Source organism: Gobio gobio (genome assembly GCF_949357685.1).
Source record: "Gobio gobio genome assembly, chromosome: 22".
Lineage (NCBI taxonomy): Eukaryota > Metazoa > Chordata > Actinopteri > Cypriniformes > Gobionidae > Gobio > Gobio gobio.
The window spans coordinates 25,845,644-25,864,300 of record NC_137118.1 but is presented as its reverse complement, the minus strand read 5'-3'; the positions used below and the strand labels follow the sequence as shown (position 1 = coordinate 25,864,300).

At 40.1% G+C, this 18,657-nt stretch overlaps 1 protein-coding gene across 10 annotated transcripts in view; it reads right to left on the bottom strand.

The window, feature by feature from the left end:
• Nucleotides 1-2,316: 2,316 nt before the first annotated feature.
• sec31a (SEC31 homolog A, COPII coat complex component) overlaps nucleotides 2,317-18,657 on the bottom strand; it is a 54,199-nt gene continuing 37,858 nt past the window's right edge. For 2 of the 10 annotated variants that reach the window (XM_079805318.1, XM_079805323.1), the window contains 7 exons: nucleotides 10,614-10,952; nucleotides 9,390-9,422; nucleotides 8,787-8,845; nucleotides 8,451-8,702; nucleotides 8,238-8,348; nucleotides 3,718-3,789; nucleotides 2,317-3,516 (listed from right to left, as the gene is read on the bottom strand). In XM_079805318.1, the coding sequence (XP_079661444.1) occupies nucleotides 3,337-3,516; nucleotides 3,718-3,789; nucleotides 8,238-8,348; nucleotides 8,451-8,702; nucleotides 8,787-8,845; nucleotides 9,390-9,422; nucleotides 10,614-10,952 (1,046 nt within the window). In that variant the 3' untranslated portion in view covers nucleotides 2,317-3,336. The remainder of the gene's footprint in view (nucleotides 3,517-3,717; nucleotides 3,790-8,237; nucleotides 8,349-8,450; nucleotides 8,703-8,786; nucleotides 8,846-9,389; nucleotides 9,423-10,613; nucleotides 10,953-18,657) is intronic. The other 8 variants (XM_079805321.1, XM_079805325.1, XM_079805326.1 and 5 more) reach the window with 4 other exon arrangements.

Genomic DNA, 18,657 nt, shown 5'->3' with positions numbered 1-18,657 from the left:
TGGATGTGGCAGCGTGGTCATCTGCGTCAGGGGCTCAATTGCTGCCAACAGTCCTCTCTCAAAAGAAGACATTTCCCTTTTTTTTTCTCTTCCTACCCTTGTCATTGATCTCGACAGTTTCCTCCTGCTCTGTCTGTCTGCCTGCATAGTTACAGCAACAATTGATAATCAATGAACATGGCATGATTTTAATGTCAAATCATTCTTTGAAATAATTTATTATATAACGTTATTACGCATTAGGTGTCAACGGTTGTGTGGCCTAAACTTTGCAGCATATGGTTCAGCTCTACACAGATTGACATTGATTTTCTAAATGACTTAACCCTCCTTGATAGTACTGAAATAATAATGTATTTGAGAGCTTTGTTAGGTTCTGCCTGCCTGTGTCACTGCCTGCCTCATCTCCTCTGCTTGAAGGGGCTTGCTGGGTGATGGCCTGGCTGTCTTCTCTGACCTGGCTGTCCTCCTCTGGCTCTGGACTGATGGACTGATGTGAAGGGGGCAGAGGTCGTCTGGGGATGTTGCTGGACGTCTCACGGTCATGAAGGAATGGTGTGAGAAATCCCAACACCGCCATGAAACGCCAGGGTTGGGTCCCAGGCGACCCTGCCCCACACCTTGTCATTTCCCTTTCTTTTTTCTTCTCCTTCCTAAATCTGTCCCCCAGTGACTTCCATCGGGTCCTACATGTATCCTCTGACATGCAAAAATGTAAATAAATTAAACAATTCATTCAAATACAACAAGTGTTGCTCAAGTGTTTAAACTTGTTTAGTTATTAAAATAAGAACTGAATTAAACATGCCAAATAAAACAGGTTCTGGTATAGATTTCAATTATGCAAGGTTCATAATAAATACATTTTTTTAAGCGTTTACCATCTACCAGCCAACTGACAGATAAACGGTCAAATCCACCTTCCACTCAAATGTAATTCATTATTTTGTGTATGAAAACTGATCACTTTAATATTTTATTCCTCATTTGGCTGGGCGATAGCGCCTATTTGATCCACACATGATATGATATGCTGCCTGTCATTCAATGATAAACAGAGTACACGGACAGAATACAAGCATGAAACATACCAGATTCTCCAACCGTCTCTGCCACCTCCTTCCAGGGCTGTTTCCACAGCTGTTTTCAACAATGATTATAATCATACATGTTTCCTTTTAATCAAATGATCATATTAGAATGATTTCAGAAGGATCATGTGATACTGAAGACTGGAGTAATGATGCTGAAAATTCAACTTTGATCACAGGAATAAATTACACTTTACTTACTATATCATTACAAATTAAAACATCTGTGAATAAATATGTGAATATTTTTCGCAATATTAATGTTTTAACTATTTATTATTAAATAAATGCAGCCTTGGCAAGCAGAAGATACTAAACATTAAAAAGGCTGTCACATAGCACTGCATTATTCATATTCTTTATTGTCAATAAATACCTTGAGATGGCTGGAAAAACACAAACCATATATTGTGTTTGTTGTCACGTTTCATCAGTCATAGCGATTATTTTTATTCAGCTGCTGCTACAGCGCTGAATGCCTTTGGAACGTGACAGGCTTTTACTTCTACGAATCAGTTTTGTTTTTTCTTTGAGAGCGCGCCCTATGGCTTCGACTATGAATTGGAGTGTTGCACGAGAGTGTTACGATGTTGTGCAGGACAATACAGGCAAGGGTTATGTTGCATTTTCATTTCAAATAAAAATAAACTTATATTGACCCCACACTGGCTATTCTACTTGTTGCTCTTTACATATCTATAGTTCTACATTGTGATTTCCTATCCTGTTTGAGCACTGGTTATCCAGCACTGGTTGTCCAGATTTGGTGATCCTGAAAAGTTCCTATCCGGATCAGATTGATCCAATCCGATGTTGCTTTAAAAAACTGGCTCCAAAAGTAAGCTGGATAACGTGATCACGGATCGCAAAAAAAGGATTACTAAATCCGGATCAATTTTATCCGGATTAAACCTTTTGAAAAACCGGGCCCTGGTGCCAGATACCACAAGCACACCTTCAGGGGTCTCGTGGAGTCCATGCCTCAACGGGTCAGGGCTATTTTGGTAGCAAAAGGGGCATCAACATACATACATACATATATATCCTGTGCTGTCAAGGATTAGATATTGGCGAACGAATTAGAGGTTTGCAAATAAAATGATTAGGTATAAATTGACATAATCATTTAGGATATGAATACTGTAGTAAATACATTTTAATGGCATGTACTACATGAATTTAGCATTTAAAATAAAACATCCATAATAAGAAACATCAAAACAGCTGTCTCAATTTGTTTTTAATAAAACTGCAAAACAGTCAATGATTTACAGTACAACCTCAATTATTGAGACAGTACAAAGATTGCATTAAAAAACCCCAACATTTTAGAGCAAGCCTCCAAAACTTTGTGCAGCCATATGCAAAACTGCTGATAACAGACTTACTAACAGAATGACAGCTAGCCGAGACAGTGATTTAAAAAAAGAAAAATGAAAGATGATTATAAAAATAACATTCCCCTTTACTGCAGCCTGACCTTTTTACCCCCTCCCTTTCTACACATCGGGTCCGGTTTCTTTTGCCCCTTTGTATCAGAAGTAGGATCCATTATCTGAAAAGATGTTTAAAACATGTAGTGACGTACAATAAAGACAGGCAGCATTATTATGACACAAACATGAGTCAAGATTTAATTCTATATTTCCAATTGTACGAGTGCCAAATAATGAATCGCTAAAAATTCATTGCAAATATTTTAGCATGTCATTTTGTTGCCATATCCAAGCTTCATCTGCAGAAATGATGTCATAAATCAAATCAGAGGAGATCTCCAGAAAATAAATTGAAATGCAGAGGAGCTGTGATAACTGTAAACATCAAATATCCTAATCAAACATAGAAGATAAAATTAATAATAATAATAATAATGCCAAATTAATGGTGCGACTAAAGAATAATGCACGGTACACCTGAAACAATTAGCTCGCTGCTTTGACTACTCTTCACTTAAAGCATAAAATCACGCATTTCATTTTATGAAGCTAATTTACCAACTGGAGACATAAAAGGGGAAAGCCCTATTGCACTCTGCTCTGTCATGATTACAAATATGTAATAACAACATTAAAATACATGTGACAAAGAATATTAAAAAGACAAAAGAAAAAAACAAAACAATCGTGAGTGTAAACCAGATCTGTTCAAACTGGCACAATATTTGCACAACTGGTCCTTGCGGAATGATGGCTTGAGGGTTTTTGAGAATACTTATTGGTGTGTGTGCACATTGAGACAGTGGACATCAAACACCCAGTTTGTTGGCCTGTGTCAGCACAACCTTCAGGACTGGCATGAAGGCGGATGTCTCGCTGAAGTTGCTGTTGCTTACAATGTGCGTGTGGATGTTGAGTCCGTCGGTGTAGCAGCGGCACTCGATGCTGTGGGCCATATTGTGAAGACCGCTTACAATAGCTGGAGATAGCTGGAGAGAAGTAATGGCGTATAAGTGTCTCAATCAAACCATTGGAAAATCACTGTGCAAATTACAACATATTAACAACGGCAGTAAGAAAAATGACTGTGGCAGCAGCAATTTGGATATGTTTTACCGTTGCAATGTGCAACACTACATAATACCCTGGATTAAATAGAAGTGTGTGTTTGTTAACAGTTAAATACTCACTGTTTGTTCTCTCAGCTTGTCATAGAGATACTCAAGCCTCTTATGAGCATCATCCAACTTCCTCTTGGTTTGCTGTTAAGGATGAAGGGGAAAAACTTGGTTATTTGGAACGCTGGGCAATTTGAAAATGGACAGACAGAAGTTGTGAAAATAGGCAAAACAAACATTATTATTATTGGTTCCTCTGCAGGAAGTGAAGGGGTAGAGTTATTAAAGTGTCATGAAACCCCCCTGTTTTAGCCTGGTCGTTCACACCTCAGACTTGCAAAAAGTCTCTAAAAAATGGGCGTGTTAAAGCCTGTACACACCGGGACGAATATAGCGCACACTTATCGACAGCGTTTTTCGTGACGTTTTTCGGCGCGTCTTGAGTGTTCACACCCAAGTGATTTTCACTGGCGATGCACAGAGTGAACGTGCAAATTCAGTAGATAGCGCTCCCGGTACACAAGGTGGTGCTGCGGCACTTTACGCCTCTGACACTCGCTTGTCACACAGAAGAAGAAGAGAGACAGTATTTACGTGCTTGCCAAAACCATAGACATATTATGTATATGGCCAAAACCATTCACACACTTTTTGCTAACTGGCAAGCAGCATTAGCAGCTCATCTTCTTCTTTGTCTATTTACTACTTCTTCGTCGTATCAATGTGTGCTCGGCAAGACCGTTTTGTGCTTGAGCGCCACCAAGTCGTGTTTTACTGTCACTTCAGCAGCTCCAGGCACGTGAACAAAAGCGCTGATCTCATTGGTGGACAGTTTAACAAAAAAACTAACCTGAGGCGTTTTTTTTAAATGACGCTTTTACGCCTGGCGCAGATTAAAACATGCTTACAGCTTGGTACAAATTGTGGTTTTGGTCTATACGGCTAATTTTGCCCTTCATGACAACTGTGAAGGGGGTGAATTTTTTTATAACTCATTCGTTTACATTATATAAAGCATTAAAGTTCTGCATAATTAAGGGCATGGTCACTTCGAGTGACAGGTGGATAGCCATTTGTCTGCTGTCTGTTAGTCATCGCGTCACTTCAGCTCCGCCCACGTCCCGCCTTTTTGCCCATTTTCTGTTATCCGGCAGTGATGCGCTGCCAAGATGGCAACGCCAATCTCGTCCATACTTTGCGCTTCAAAACTGCTCATCAGAATCCTATGGGTGACGTCACGGACACTACGTCCATATTTTTTTACAGTCTATGGTCCCGAGGCGTTAAACGTCGGCGATAAATGCGTGCGAAAATCGTGCCGGTGTGAACAGGCCTTTAAGCTGTGGAAAAGTGGGTGTGTAGAGGGGGGAAAGAGGAGAGACAACCAATAAAACAGACGTACAACACGCTCATTATACAGATACATGGAATATGACCACGGAGGGCACCTTGATGCATTTTAAAAATCTAACCCTATCTACAGTGAGGAAAATAAGTATTTGAACACCCTGCTATTTTGCAAGTTCTCCCACTTAGAAATCATGGAGGGGTGTGAAATTGTCATCGTAGATGCATGTCCACTGTGAGAGACATAATCTAAAAAAAAAAAAATCCAGAAATCACAATGTATGATTTTTTTAACTATTTATTTGTATGATACAGCTGCAAATAAGTATTTGAACACCTGTCTATCAGCTAGAATTCTGACCCTTAAAGACCTGTTAGTCTGCCTTTAAAATGTCCACCTCCACTCCATTTATTATCCTAAATTAGATGCACCTGTTTGAGGTCGTTAGCTGCATAAAGACACCTGTCCACCCCATACAATCAGTAAGAATACAACTACTAACATGGCCAAGACCAAAGAGCTGTCCAAAGACACTAGAGACAAAATTGTACACCTCCACAAGGCTGGAAAGGGCTACGGGGAAATTGCCAAGCAGCTTGGTGAAAAAAGGTCCACTGTTGGAGCAATCATTAGAAAATGGAAGAAGCTAAACATGACAGTCAATCTCCCTCGGACTGGTGCTCCATGCAAGATCTCACCTCGTGGGGTCTCAATGATCCTAAGAAAGGTGAGAAATCAGCCCAGAACTACACAGGAGGAGCTGGTCAATGACCTGAAAAGAGCTGGGACCACCGTTTCCAAGGTAACTGTTGGTAATACACTAAGACGTCATGGTTTGAAATCATGCATGGCACGGAAGATTCCCCTGCTTAAACCAGCACATGTCCAGGCCCGTCTTACGTTTGCCAATGACCATTTGGATGATCCAGAGGAGTCATGGGAGAAAGTCATGTGGTCAGATGAGACCAAAATAGAACTTTTTGGTCATAATTCCACTAAACGTGTTTGGAGGAAGAAGAATGATGAGTACCATCCCAAGAACACCACCCCTACTGTGAAGCATGGGGGTGGTAGCATCATGCTTTGGGGGTGTTTTTCTGCACATGGGACAGGGCGACTGCACTGTATTAAGGAGAGGATGACCGGGGCCATGTATTGCGAGATTTTGGGGAACAACCTCCTTCCCTCAGTTAGAGCATTGAAGATGGGTCGAGGCTGGGTCTTCCAACATGACAATGACCCGAAGCACACTGCCAGGATAACCAAGGAGTGGCTCTGTAAGAAGCATATCAAGGTTCTGGCGTGGCCTAGTCAGTCTCCAGACCTAAACCCAATAGAGAATCTTTGGAGGGAGCTCAAACTCCGTGTTTCTCAGCGACAGGCCAGAAACCTGACTGATCTAGAGAAGATCTGTGTGGAGGAGTGGGCCAAAATCCCTCCTGCAGTGTGTGCAAACCTGGTGAAAAACTACAGGAAACGTTTGACCTCTGTAATTGCAAACAAAGGCTACTGTACCAAATGTTAACATTGATTTTCTCAGGTGTTCAAATACTTATTTGCAGCTGTATCATGCAAATAAATAGTTAAAAAAATCATACATTGTGATTTCTGGATTTTTTTTTTAGATTATGTCTCTCACAGTGGACATGCACCTACGATGACAATTTCAGACCCCTCCATGATTTCTAAGTGGGAGAACTTGCAAAATAGCAGGGTGTTCAAATACTTATTTTCCTCACTGTAACAAACTGACGCAGCAGGGAGAAACGCAGTAGAACATTTAAAGGGCACCTATTATGCAAAACCCACTTTTACATGATGTTTGAACATAAATGTGTGTTGACAGTGTGTGTAAACAACCACCCTATAACGATAAAAACCCACCCAATATTTTTTTTTATCCCCAAAAATCATAAGCAGTGTTTCAGAACAAGCTGTTCTCAGATTCTCTGCAGTGTGACATCACACTGCAAAGGCCCGCCCGCAAGGTTTGACTGACATTGCCATTGTAACATAGACCTGTGAGATCTGTATGCAATCCGCCATTGTTGAGAGATGTATACGCTATTCCCTCTTCTAAAGACGGGGTGGGGATATGCAGCTCATTTACATTTAAAGCGGTACACACCAAAACAGAGCTTTTTATAGACAGGCCTCAAAATGACATTTTCAACACGTTATAATAAATTATCTGTGGGGTATTTTGTGCTGAAACTTCAGACACATTTTGGGGACACCCAAAACCAATATGACATCTTGTAAAAAGGGGCATAATTGGTGCCCTTTAAGGGTCTAATAATATTTACAGTACATTTACAAGGACTACAGTCTCTGAACAAACGACACATGGCAGTTTAACACAGAAAGAATGAAGGCCTAGTTACTTCTTTGCCCATTCTACTTTGAATTTTCATAATATCAGAATAATCTATCATGTCATCGCGGTCATGATCAGACGTACTTCTGTATCTTTATTTGCACATACATTTCATTTGAAGACGGCGTGGTTAAATAGGTGCGCACACACGGTGCTGGTCCATGTTTAGAGCATGGGCGTCAGATCCATTGTTTGTGGGTGGGAGAAGACGATATATGATATTGGACGCACTCACTTTTACCATCTCCAATTCAGTGCATGTTATTATTAAACACACGTTAGACTCTTTATTTCCACTTTTCGAATATTTTCTTAATTTTTATCGAAAGTAAATGCCTTTCTAATCTGATGTGTGATGGGAAAAGGGAGTAGAGCGAGTTCAGCAAAAGGCAGATTCGAACCTCAGGTCGATTTGCGTCAAAACTTTCTGCCATGTGCCTTTCCCCAACACTATTGCCGCTGTAAATAATTCAGTGTCTTTTGTAATTTTGTCTTGCCCAACTACACGTTTATTAAACAAGACAAGTTATTCGCACAATGTAAATGGAATCTACTCCAGTAACATTTTTCTGGGGGAGGACCCACCCACATTTTTTTTTTGCTTCTGACACCCATGAAAGCACTTGAGTATATGAAATATGTCACAGTCCGGTTGGAACCAAGCTGGGGTCCAGACCCAGACCGTGAAACACAATTTGAGGATGCCTGCTTTAGGGGCTCTGGAGAATGAATTATTAATGTTCCATGCCTTTTCAAATAAGGTATTTGGCTTTGGACACATCCCTACTGGTTTCTATAGCTTTGGGAAAGCAAGAAATCATGAAATATGAGATTGCTTTAATTAGTGTCATTTCAATGTAAACAAACCGGGTCTGAAGCAGCAGCCAAGCATTTCTGGATAAGTCCCTCAAATGTGGTCTTCAGGACCATGTGTTCCTCAGGGATCGGCTTCTTGGTGATCTTTTCAGTGGGTATGGACTGATGTGGACGAGAGAGACCACAGAATAATGTATAACATGGGTAAAAGACAAAGCGTATGATCACTTATATGTTCTGTTTTTTTATTTGACAATCTAATACCTTAATCACATCGCCAATTGGTGCTCCAGGCGCACCTTCCATGTTAACCTGAGGCATGTTGGGATTTCTGCTTGGAGGTCCCAGTGGCTGCTGTTGGATGGGGGTGAAGGTTGTAGGGCCCACATGCTGATCTGGAACCTGTTGTTGCGGTTGAAGGGTCTGCATATTTGGGGCAGCAGGGACCTGAGGTTCCCCTAGAGGGGCCATAATTGGTGCTGTAATGGGTGCTGGTGGAGTGAAGTGGTCTGGAATCTGGAGACCAAAAACAGAGATTCTTTGCTTGAAATCAAGGCAAATCCATATTCATGAGCAAGACGATCTTCAATCGAAACCCACCTTCTTCTTTTTGGATGCTCTGTTGAGTGTGGGGGGATCGTTCCAGCCGTTCTGAGGTCCTGCAGCAGAACAAAACAGATCTTCACATGTTTGATGTCAATTGGTGGCGCTGCACGGTCCAACCTGCTGTACCTCTGAGAGGTTAATGCCAGGTGGACATCAAACTATTTCTCAAAATGTATAGCATAGACCTGTTATTGTTTATTACATCACACTGATTGGAAGTAGGTTCTTAAAATCACAGCTACTGTAGGACTAGTTAGGAATTGTTTTCTGCAGGCATCAATGAACGCAAGAAAACAATCAATGTCTTGGACAACTAATGTAAAAGGATAAGCCAGAGTGAGGTTTTGGAAGTTGCCACTGACCTACATTGCTTACCATGCAAATGCAGAGCAAAACGATTGCTTATTTTCAGCCCCTACTTGATCATTATTACATATATAAATAACTTCAAAATTAGTGATTAATACATTTCAGGATAACTTCAGAAAAACCAAAATCATCAACGTGCAAAACTGATTGTTAGAATTATTCATTAATATGAGCTAGACAATTATGGTCCGCCATATTAGATTGGTATAACTCTCTTTATAAATTCACCTTCCAAAGACCAGTCGTCTAGGTTTAATCCTCCTGTAAATAAATAAGGTAGCTGATGTATAACTTGTCTAAGAACTTGTTTTAATCAACATGAAAATAATAGTTTAACATAAACATGTAATAAACTGCAACCGTGACCACTGGAAACTATTTTTAACTGTTGTGTAACGTTTAACTCCGCTGATCAGCACTTTTAAAGGGATAGTTCACCCTGAAATTAAAAACAAGTAAAGTCAGAGTAACGGCCGAGCTCAGTATTTTGGCTGAATAATACGGTTTCTTTCTCGCAAAACCTTATAGTATGCCTCCTGAACACTTTCCATATATGCTGCACATCTCACTGTATCATTGCGTGATACTTTTGTTTATTTTTTGTAATGTTTTAGCCTGGTCGCTATTCGCTGCCATTATAGGAAGGAGCGTGTGCAGGACTATTTTTTAAATTTCTGCTTTTGAGGTCCGAAAAAGATAAAAGGACATAGGGCATTAGAACAACAGGAGGGTGAGTAAAATATTGCTTTATTTTCATTTCAGGGTGAACCATCCCTTTAATAAGCTGTTTGTCTGTACTAGTTGAAAAATAGCCCTGTGGCATGGCGAATGCATTTGTACAAATATCCTAGTTACAGTAAAAACAAAAAACAAAAACAGTACTTTAAAATATTACAATAAAAAAAAAACTATTTGAATACATTTTAAAATGTAATTTATTCCAGTGAAGCTGAATTTCCATCAATGTCAAAATTGATAATAATCGGAAATGTTTCTTGAGGATCATATGACACTGAAGACTGGAGTAATGATGCTGAAAATTCAGCTTTTTTTTTTTTTTTTTTTTTGGATCAATTTTTTATTTTATTTTTATTTATTTATTTATTTTTTTTGCATTTGCATTTGCATTTGCATTTGCATTTGCATAAATAGGGTCTGAAAATTCGGCTTTGATTACATTTTACAATATATTCACACAGAAAACAGCTGTTTTAATTGTAATATTTTTACAATATTACAGTTTTTTTGCTGTATTTTTGTAGCCTTGATGAGCTGAAGAGACATCTATCAAAAACATAAAAAGAAAATCCTTATTCCCAAGCCTAAATTTTGACAGGTAGTGCGTGCGTGAATATATGTGTGTGTGTGTGTGTGTGTGTGTATTATACTGATTGATGACTTTCATCAACCATGTCTTGTTTGTATGTTTTAGAACTAAAGCTGTGTGCAGACCTGTTCTCTGGGAGGCTGGAATCAGTGCGGGTTCATTCTGAGTACCTGGAGCTCTGGCTACTGGAGGAGGAAGATAAGATGTGGGCGACCACGGCCCACCATGCTGGAAAGACACTCCAGAAGACAGAGGTGGAGGAGAGAAAGGCTGACCTCCCTGAGGAGGCCCAGAAACCATAGGAGGTGGTGCAGGCTGAGAGGAGGCAGGATGCATGAAGTGTTGAGGATAGGCAGGAGCAGGAGCAGAGGATGAAGGAGGAGGAGGAAGAGGAGAGGCCGTAGAGGAAGAGTAAGATACAGGTTGATAGATGCCGGGTGTGAACTGCTGAACAGGGGGGTAGTCTGATGTTCATGAGGAAGAGAAGAGAATAGGCATATGCAGTTAGTCATTTATAGAGATTACACATTACAGCCACAGTTACAAGCGTGCAAATATTAATTCAGTACATCTGAAACAGCTCTAGTGAAATGATATTTAACCGTTAACATACATCTAAATACAAACACGAGCAAAAGGTTCATGCAAAGAGTTTACAGCATTCTTACAAAATTCATGCACTGCTTAAGTTTAAACTTTGTAGTTCAAGTAATTTCTGCACCACTGGTGGCACAAACAGAATAACAAAATCTGAGTGTCGCTCACTACTGATCTAGCCGATTTGAATTGTTTTGAACAGATTTCAATCCATTTCCAAGGGTGTTCCAGACAGATGATCACGGACCAAGACAAAACGAACCACCCAAACCGGTGTTGTCATCGTTCACAAAAACGAAAACTACTCAATTTCCAGTAATTGATCATTTTCATAATTTATTAAAGCTTTTGCGTGTTGCTAACAATTGTCTAAATGGGACTACAGAGGCTGTCGGGGACATGAAACATAATCACGCCATTTCAGTCGTATTCGACTCTTGGTGATTCTATTACCTTACGCAAGAGACTGTCCATGAATTTTCTTGGCAATGTTTTTATTTTTTTTCGGGGTAGGTTGCCAGGTCTTTCCCCAAGCCTCCCCATTACATAGCTTGGGACTCACACACGCACTGAAACACACTGCTACGGCCAATTTGGCATGTCCAATCCACCTAACCTGCATGTCTTTGGACTGTGGGGGGAAACCAGAGCACCTGGAAGAAAATCGAGCAGACTCTGGGAGAACATGCAAACTCCAAACAAGAAAGGCCTCCTGGCTCAGCCAGGGCTCGAACTGGGAACCTTCTTGCTGTGAGGCAAGTACTATCCACCGAGTCAGTGCGTTATGATATTCCCCCTACAGTTTCAAATCAAAGGCAGGCTTTACTGTTCACAGAAGCAGAGCATGAATTCCAGCATGAAGGAAGGTGTAGTTAAACATTTAATATTATAAAATTATATATAAATAATAATATAATATTTTACACCTGATTTAAAACAGAAATGTAATAAAAAAACCCAACAATTATATATCTAGTCATATATCAAAGTATTCAACTTTGTCAAAATGTTCTGTTTTGAATATTAGAAAATATCATAAATCAATTACGTGATTTATTAAATGTAATTCATAAAAAATTTGATGTTGGTAAAGCACACACAACGCATACATACCTATACATATACTAGGGATGCCACAATTCTCAATATAATATTGAACCGTTCGGTACGGCATTCACGGTTCAATACGCGCTTGTGAATTGCGTTTTTTTCGGTTTCACATTTAATTAATTATTTTTCTACAAATTCTATAATTTGCCTCCATCCCAATACTGAACAAAGCGACATACATTCACATCCCACGTTAGTGGTAGAGTTATACTCACGGAACACTATAGTTATTCACAATCATGAAAGTTCATTATTTGCATGCGTTTTAAAGCCTTGCCGGCTCATTCGCGTGCGCGTTTTGTTACGTCCAAGGACGTATGTTTATTTGTTATTGCAGTGTGTCATGCATTTGTGAATGTGCTTGGGTGTTTTGCTCTCTTTGTCTCTTGTTTTCTCTTTCGTCATTCCAACAGGTACAACGACCAGCTGTACTCAATCTAACGGTGCTTGACGTGATTGGAGAATGAAGGGGAGGAGCTGAGATATAAGTTGAAGCGGATCAATTGAGAGGAAGAGAGAGACTTTCTTTTGCCAAGATGAATTCTTCCTCCTGTCTGCCCAGACTTTGTTGTTTGGATTGTTGTCTTGATTCTGATTGAGTGAGCTCAGGATCTTGTTGTGAGTTCTTTAGTGGGAAGAGAACTAAAGTGTTACCTTTGATTTAATCTATGATCTTATGTTAAGTATGTTTGTATATTCTTCTTAACTTATTTGTAATTTGGGGATTGTAGGGGGAGGGTGCCATTTATGTTTGTACTAATCTTTTCTCCTGTTTTTCGGTAGGTAGGGAGTAAGGGAAGTTTGATGTCTTTTATTTCTATTATCTTTTTCTAGGAAAGTTATGGAGATTCTTGGGTTAGTAATCTTATGTTCTGTTTGTTATTTTGGCCTGGCCCTCCCCTGAAGTATTATCACCTGTTCTTGATTATTTGTTATTCTTTAAATTGTATTTTTGTATCCTTTCATGGGATTTTTGTATTATCCTTTATCTTTTCAAATTAAAAGATGTTAATTTGAACTGGTTGATTCTTTTCTGGGACAGGAGGTTGAATAATCTTGGTTCTCTCTCCAAGCTTTCTTTTTATTTAACTTTACTTTTGGTCAGGGCTCCGAACCGGTTCAAGGAACGAAAACGAAAACCGGAAACGAACGAAATTAAGAGGAACAAAAACGAAAACAAAATCAATTTGAATCGTTCTGAACAGAAACGTTAATTTGAAATGACCATTAACCGGTTAATAACGTTATTTTATCGTTCTCTTTAATATTTTTATTTGGCAGTGACCAATCATGAAATGAGTAGTACAGCATGTGACGTTGACGGATCAAGCGTGAGTGAAATGCCCGCGCACCATCATCTATGAATCTACCGTCAGTGCAGAGCGCGCATTTTCATGCCTCAAGTACATTTCTTTCCCCGCTGAGGTCTACAATGAATGTGCAGGTATTGGAGGACATTCTTTTCGAACGTTTAAATAAGCAGTACGGACTTTAAGCTAAAATAGACTGATTTAGGCTAGTTTATGGATTCCGTTTAAGCCTATCCAAGTAGGCTATAGCATCTATCAAACATTTTTCCTATAGTCTTTCAGATTGCCAATACAGGTCAATGTTTTCTATATAGACGGTTGATGCTTCGTATTAAATGGTATGTTATATTGCATTAAATGATCAAGCTTTATTAGCTGACTGAATTTGATTATGTGATGCACGTGTTGCGCAGTGTTTGCTTTGAAATTAGTTGACAGTGCATTAAAAGAGCAATAGTTATCCAGTTTATTTATTCTTTATTTATACATTTTTTAAAACAAGTCGTGTTGAAAAAAAGTTATGTAACGTTACAAAGAATGTTATCACTCTTCTGAAAAGAATTAGGCATTTCGATTGTCTAACGCTCCAAAACAGATCCGCTGTTTATGCTTTGTAATTAATGCATGTATTTCTGTTGTGGTTTTAAAAATGTTATGAAATAAATATTCAAGTTTAATTACCATGCGTTATATTATCATTGAGTGAAAATAAGTCTATTTATAGCCTACATATTTGTTTAAAGTATAGGCTAAATTAAAATAACGTTATTAACCGGTATTTTTTCAAATCAAACCGTTTTCGGAACAGTAATTTTTATTTAGGAACGCAAAAACGGAAACGCTATAATATCGATTCTGCTCGGAGTGAACCGATTGATATTTTTTTCCGTTTTTAAGCCCTGCTTTTGGTTTCATTGTTACTGACTATCAACCCTAGACGGGTAGTTATTGTAACAATTGGGGGCTCGTCCATTCTTTTTGCCCATTTTGTTTGTGTTAAATTGTGTTAATTAACTTGGAGATGTGTCTCTTGTTAGGAAATCTGGTATATGAGGTACTGCTGAACACCATTTCAAGTTGTTGGTAAGTACTCCTTTCTCTAAGAATTTGTTTGGAATTCTTTGAATTTTTGTGGGTGGGGCAGAAGTGTTAACGTTAAGAGTATGGATTTTGACTTGATAGAATTTTCTCTTAATCCGACTATAGAGGTTTATGATCGCTGTAGGAAGAAAGACTTAATTCTGATAGCTGATTTCTTTCATATTAATGTTCCAAAAGAGTCTACGAAGCAGGTAGTTAAAGAACAGCTCTTTGATGAATTGGTTTCTGCTGGTATTTTGCCTGGTCAATTAGAAGCACCTGGGGAGGAGTTCGAAGCCTTTGCAGAGACTTCTGAAGTTTTCCTCGATGATGTTGCTTCAGAGTCGTATAAACAAACTAAATTGACTGTTAAACTTAAAGAGTTAGATCTATTAATTAAAAAACAAGAATGCCAGGCAGGGTTAATTAAACTGCGCGTTGTTCAAGCAGAAACTGAGCGTGCAGTTAAGATGCGTCAATTGGGTTCGCAAACAGATGAGAGAGTGAGTAAACCTATTCCAGTGCCTCGTACTAAACTTCCTTCGAATGTAACGACGCCAGTAAGTCCGTTAATTCCTGCAGAACTCCCTGACTTTGATGCAAGTAGGTATGTTAAACTTGTCCCTCCTTTTAGAGAGGCAGAGGTTGACTCTTACTTCATCGCATTCGAACGTGTTGCGGGGAAATTAAGATGGCCTAAAGATATGTGGGCTTTATTGTTGCAATGCAACTTGTCAGGGAAAGGCCAGGAAGTATGTGCTGCGTTGCCTGTAGATCAATCGCTTGATTATGAGATTGTTAAAGCGGCAGTGTTACGTGCGTATGAATTAGTCCCAGAGGCCTATCGTCAAAAATTCAGGTCTCATTCAAAGAATTCCAAACAAACCTGTGTAGAATTTGCTAGAGAAAAGAGAGTACTTTTTGAAAAGTGGTGTTTGGCAAGTCGAGTTGTTAATTTTGATCAACTCCAGGAGTTATTGTTACTGGAGGAGTTCAAAAATTGTATGCCGGAGGCTGTTGTAATATATTTGAGTGAACACAAATTCAGTTCTCTTTCGGAAGCCGCCGTATTAGCGGACGAATTTGTTTTGACACACCGTACTATGCGGCCCGAGATAATTCATTCCCCCATTGCTTATGCAGCGAGGGAAGAGCCGTGTGTATTTCCTCCACCTCTGAGGTCGGAGAAGAGGGAGAAACCAGCTCGTCAGTTTAATTCGAGACGGACAGATGAAAGCAGGGTCTGTTTCTTTTGTTTAGATTCTGGCCATCTGATTGCTGATTGTAAATCCTGGAAGCAGAAAATGGCTGGTAAGACTAAAAATTTGGCTTTTGCTCAGTCTGTCCCTGAATCTGATTCCACATATGGACCATTTATTTTGCATGGTACTGTGTCACTTGCAGACGGTTCAGAAGGCAAACCAGTTTTGATTTTGCGTGATACTGGATCTGCTCAATCCTTTGTGTGTGAGGACGTGTTACCCTTTTCTGATCAGTCTTTTACAGGGAGAAATGTACTTGTGCGAGGCATTGAGATGGGATGTGTTCACGTTCCACTTCATAGTGTTCAACTGCAATCTGATCTTGTTACAGGAGCTGTTGAGCTGGGGGTGCGCCCTAAGTTACCTGTGAACGGGGTTAGCATCATCCTTGGGAATGACCTAGCTGGTGCTAACGTTTTCCCTTGTCCAGTGGTGGCTAACAAACCTGTTGTCCGCGATCAGCCTGATCTTTTTGTTCAGTTCCCTTCTGTATTTCCTGCTTGTGTGGTAACAAGATCACAATCAGCGAAGTTTAGCGATGTAGTTGACATTGCTGATACTTTTTGTTTCTGACCTTGAACCTAAAGAGGATTATTTAGCTGTGGAAGCTGAAAAAAAATCTAGTTCAGAAGCCTTAACATCTGAAGTGCCTTTACATGTAGGTCGAGATCAGTTATCCCTAGCTCAGAAGTCTGATCCTACATTACAAAATTGTTGTGAGATGGCTGTGAACGTTAATGACATTTCTGACCTAGATACATCTTACTATTGGGATGGTGTGGTTCTTATGCGTAAATGGAAACCTCCACATTCTGACGCGGCAGACTGGCAGGTGAGATATCAGATTGTTTTACCAACTGGTTACAGATTGCAAGTCTTGGAATTGGCTCACAAACATCCTCTTTCCGGGCATTTGGGAGTCACGAAAACGTTTCAGCGCGTTTCTAAGTACTATTTCTGGCCTGGATTCAAATCTGACGTCTCAGAGTTCAGCCGTTCGTGTGACGTGTGTCAACGTGTAGGGAAGCAGAATCAGAAGATTCCTGTGGCACCTTTGTATCCCATTCCTGTGTTAAGTGAACCTTTTGAGAGATTGGTTATCGACTGTGTGGGTCCGCTTCCCAAATCTAAAGCTGGGTATCAGTATATCCTGACTGTTTTGTGTTGCGCAACGCGTTATGCAGAAGCTATTCCGCTGCGCTCGATTAAAGCTCCTCTTGTTGTGAAAGAGTTAGTGAAATTTTGTACTACTTTTGGTCTGCCTCGAGTGATTCAGACTGATCAGGGGTCAAATTTCACTTCGAAAGTATTTGCACAAACGCTTGCTGAGTTGGGAGTAACACATAAAATGTCTAGTGCGTACCATCCCGAATCACAGGGAGCTCTGGAACGGTTCCACCAGACATTGAAGTCTATGATCCGTGCCTTCTGTGTAGAGACAGGAAAAGATTGGGCAGATGGGTTGCCATTGTTAATGTTCGCCACACGTGAGTCCGTTCAGGAATCTTTGGGTTTTAGTCCCGTTGATCTTGTTTTTGGGCACACGGTTCGCGGACCGTTTAAGCTCTTGAGTGAGCAGTTGCTAAAGAAATCCAGTACACCTGTGTCCGTTCTGGAGTATGTAAGCTCCTTTCGTGAACGCTTGCATCAGGCATGTTCTTTCGCTAAAGCTCATTTGACGGACGTGCAATCTAAAATGAAGAAGCGTTATGACCGAAAAAGTGTGTCACGTAATTTTCAGGCTGAAGATACGGTCCTGGTTTTACTTCCCATCCCTGAATCTGTGTTCCAGGAGAAGTTCTTTGGACCTTATGTGATTGAACAAAAACTCAGTGAAACCGATTATGTTGTGGGCACACCAGATCGAAAGCGTAAGAGTCGGATTTGTCACATTAATATGCTTAAAGCATATCATGTGCGAAATATGACACACACCCCTTCCTCATCACTGCTTGCCGCTGCTGTCCTTGTAAATTCTGAGCAGGTTCAGGACGATGATGTGGCAGATGACTGTCAGCATTTTGGAGTTTGTCTGGAAAACTCAGTTGTGCTGAGTCAGTTAGACTCTTATCTAACACATTTGCCAATATGCCAACGAGAGGATGTGGTGAGATTGATAAGAAAATACCCCTCTCTGTTTTCAGATGTTCCTGGTCGCACTACAGTTTTATGTCATGATATTGATGTAGGCAATTCGTTGCCCATAAAACAACATCCGTATCGACTGAACCCAATGAAGACAGCAGTGATGGAAAAAGAGGTTGAATACTTGATGCAGAACAGTTTGGCTGTCTCTTAGGGATGCACCGGTTGACCGGCCAAAAACCGGAACCGGCCGGTTTTTGCTTCTAGCGCGCGATCGGCAACCGGCCGGTTTTCTTTGTATTTTTCTGCCGATTTATCCGGAAGTGCGCCCGCGTGCACATACGCCTATATAGCAATCATTCGCGAACATGTCACTTGTGTGTTACAAACGGATTCTGGAGAACTGAGGAAGAGCCGCTTTCCTGCGCGAGCCTACCTCTCCGCGCCCTGCACAAGTGCAGATAGTGAGCGTTTGTTCAGCTCAGCTTCATCTGCACACACAACGCGTCTGGTAATGTCCGATTCGCGAACCAATGACTCATTTGAACTGAATCATTTTAACGACTGGTTAGAACAACTGATCCGTCCAACACTTGAACTAACGAACCAGTTTATTAATTTACTCAGAACTCCTCTGAAATGAGAACACAAGTGTGCTTACCCAATTCAGCAAGAGTGAATAGTAAGAATTAGTTTAATCATCCACAGTCATTCAGCTTATTTAT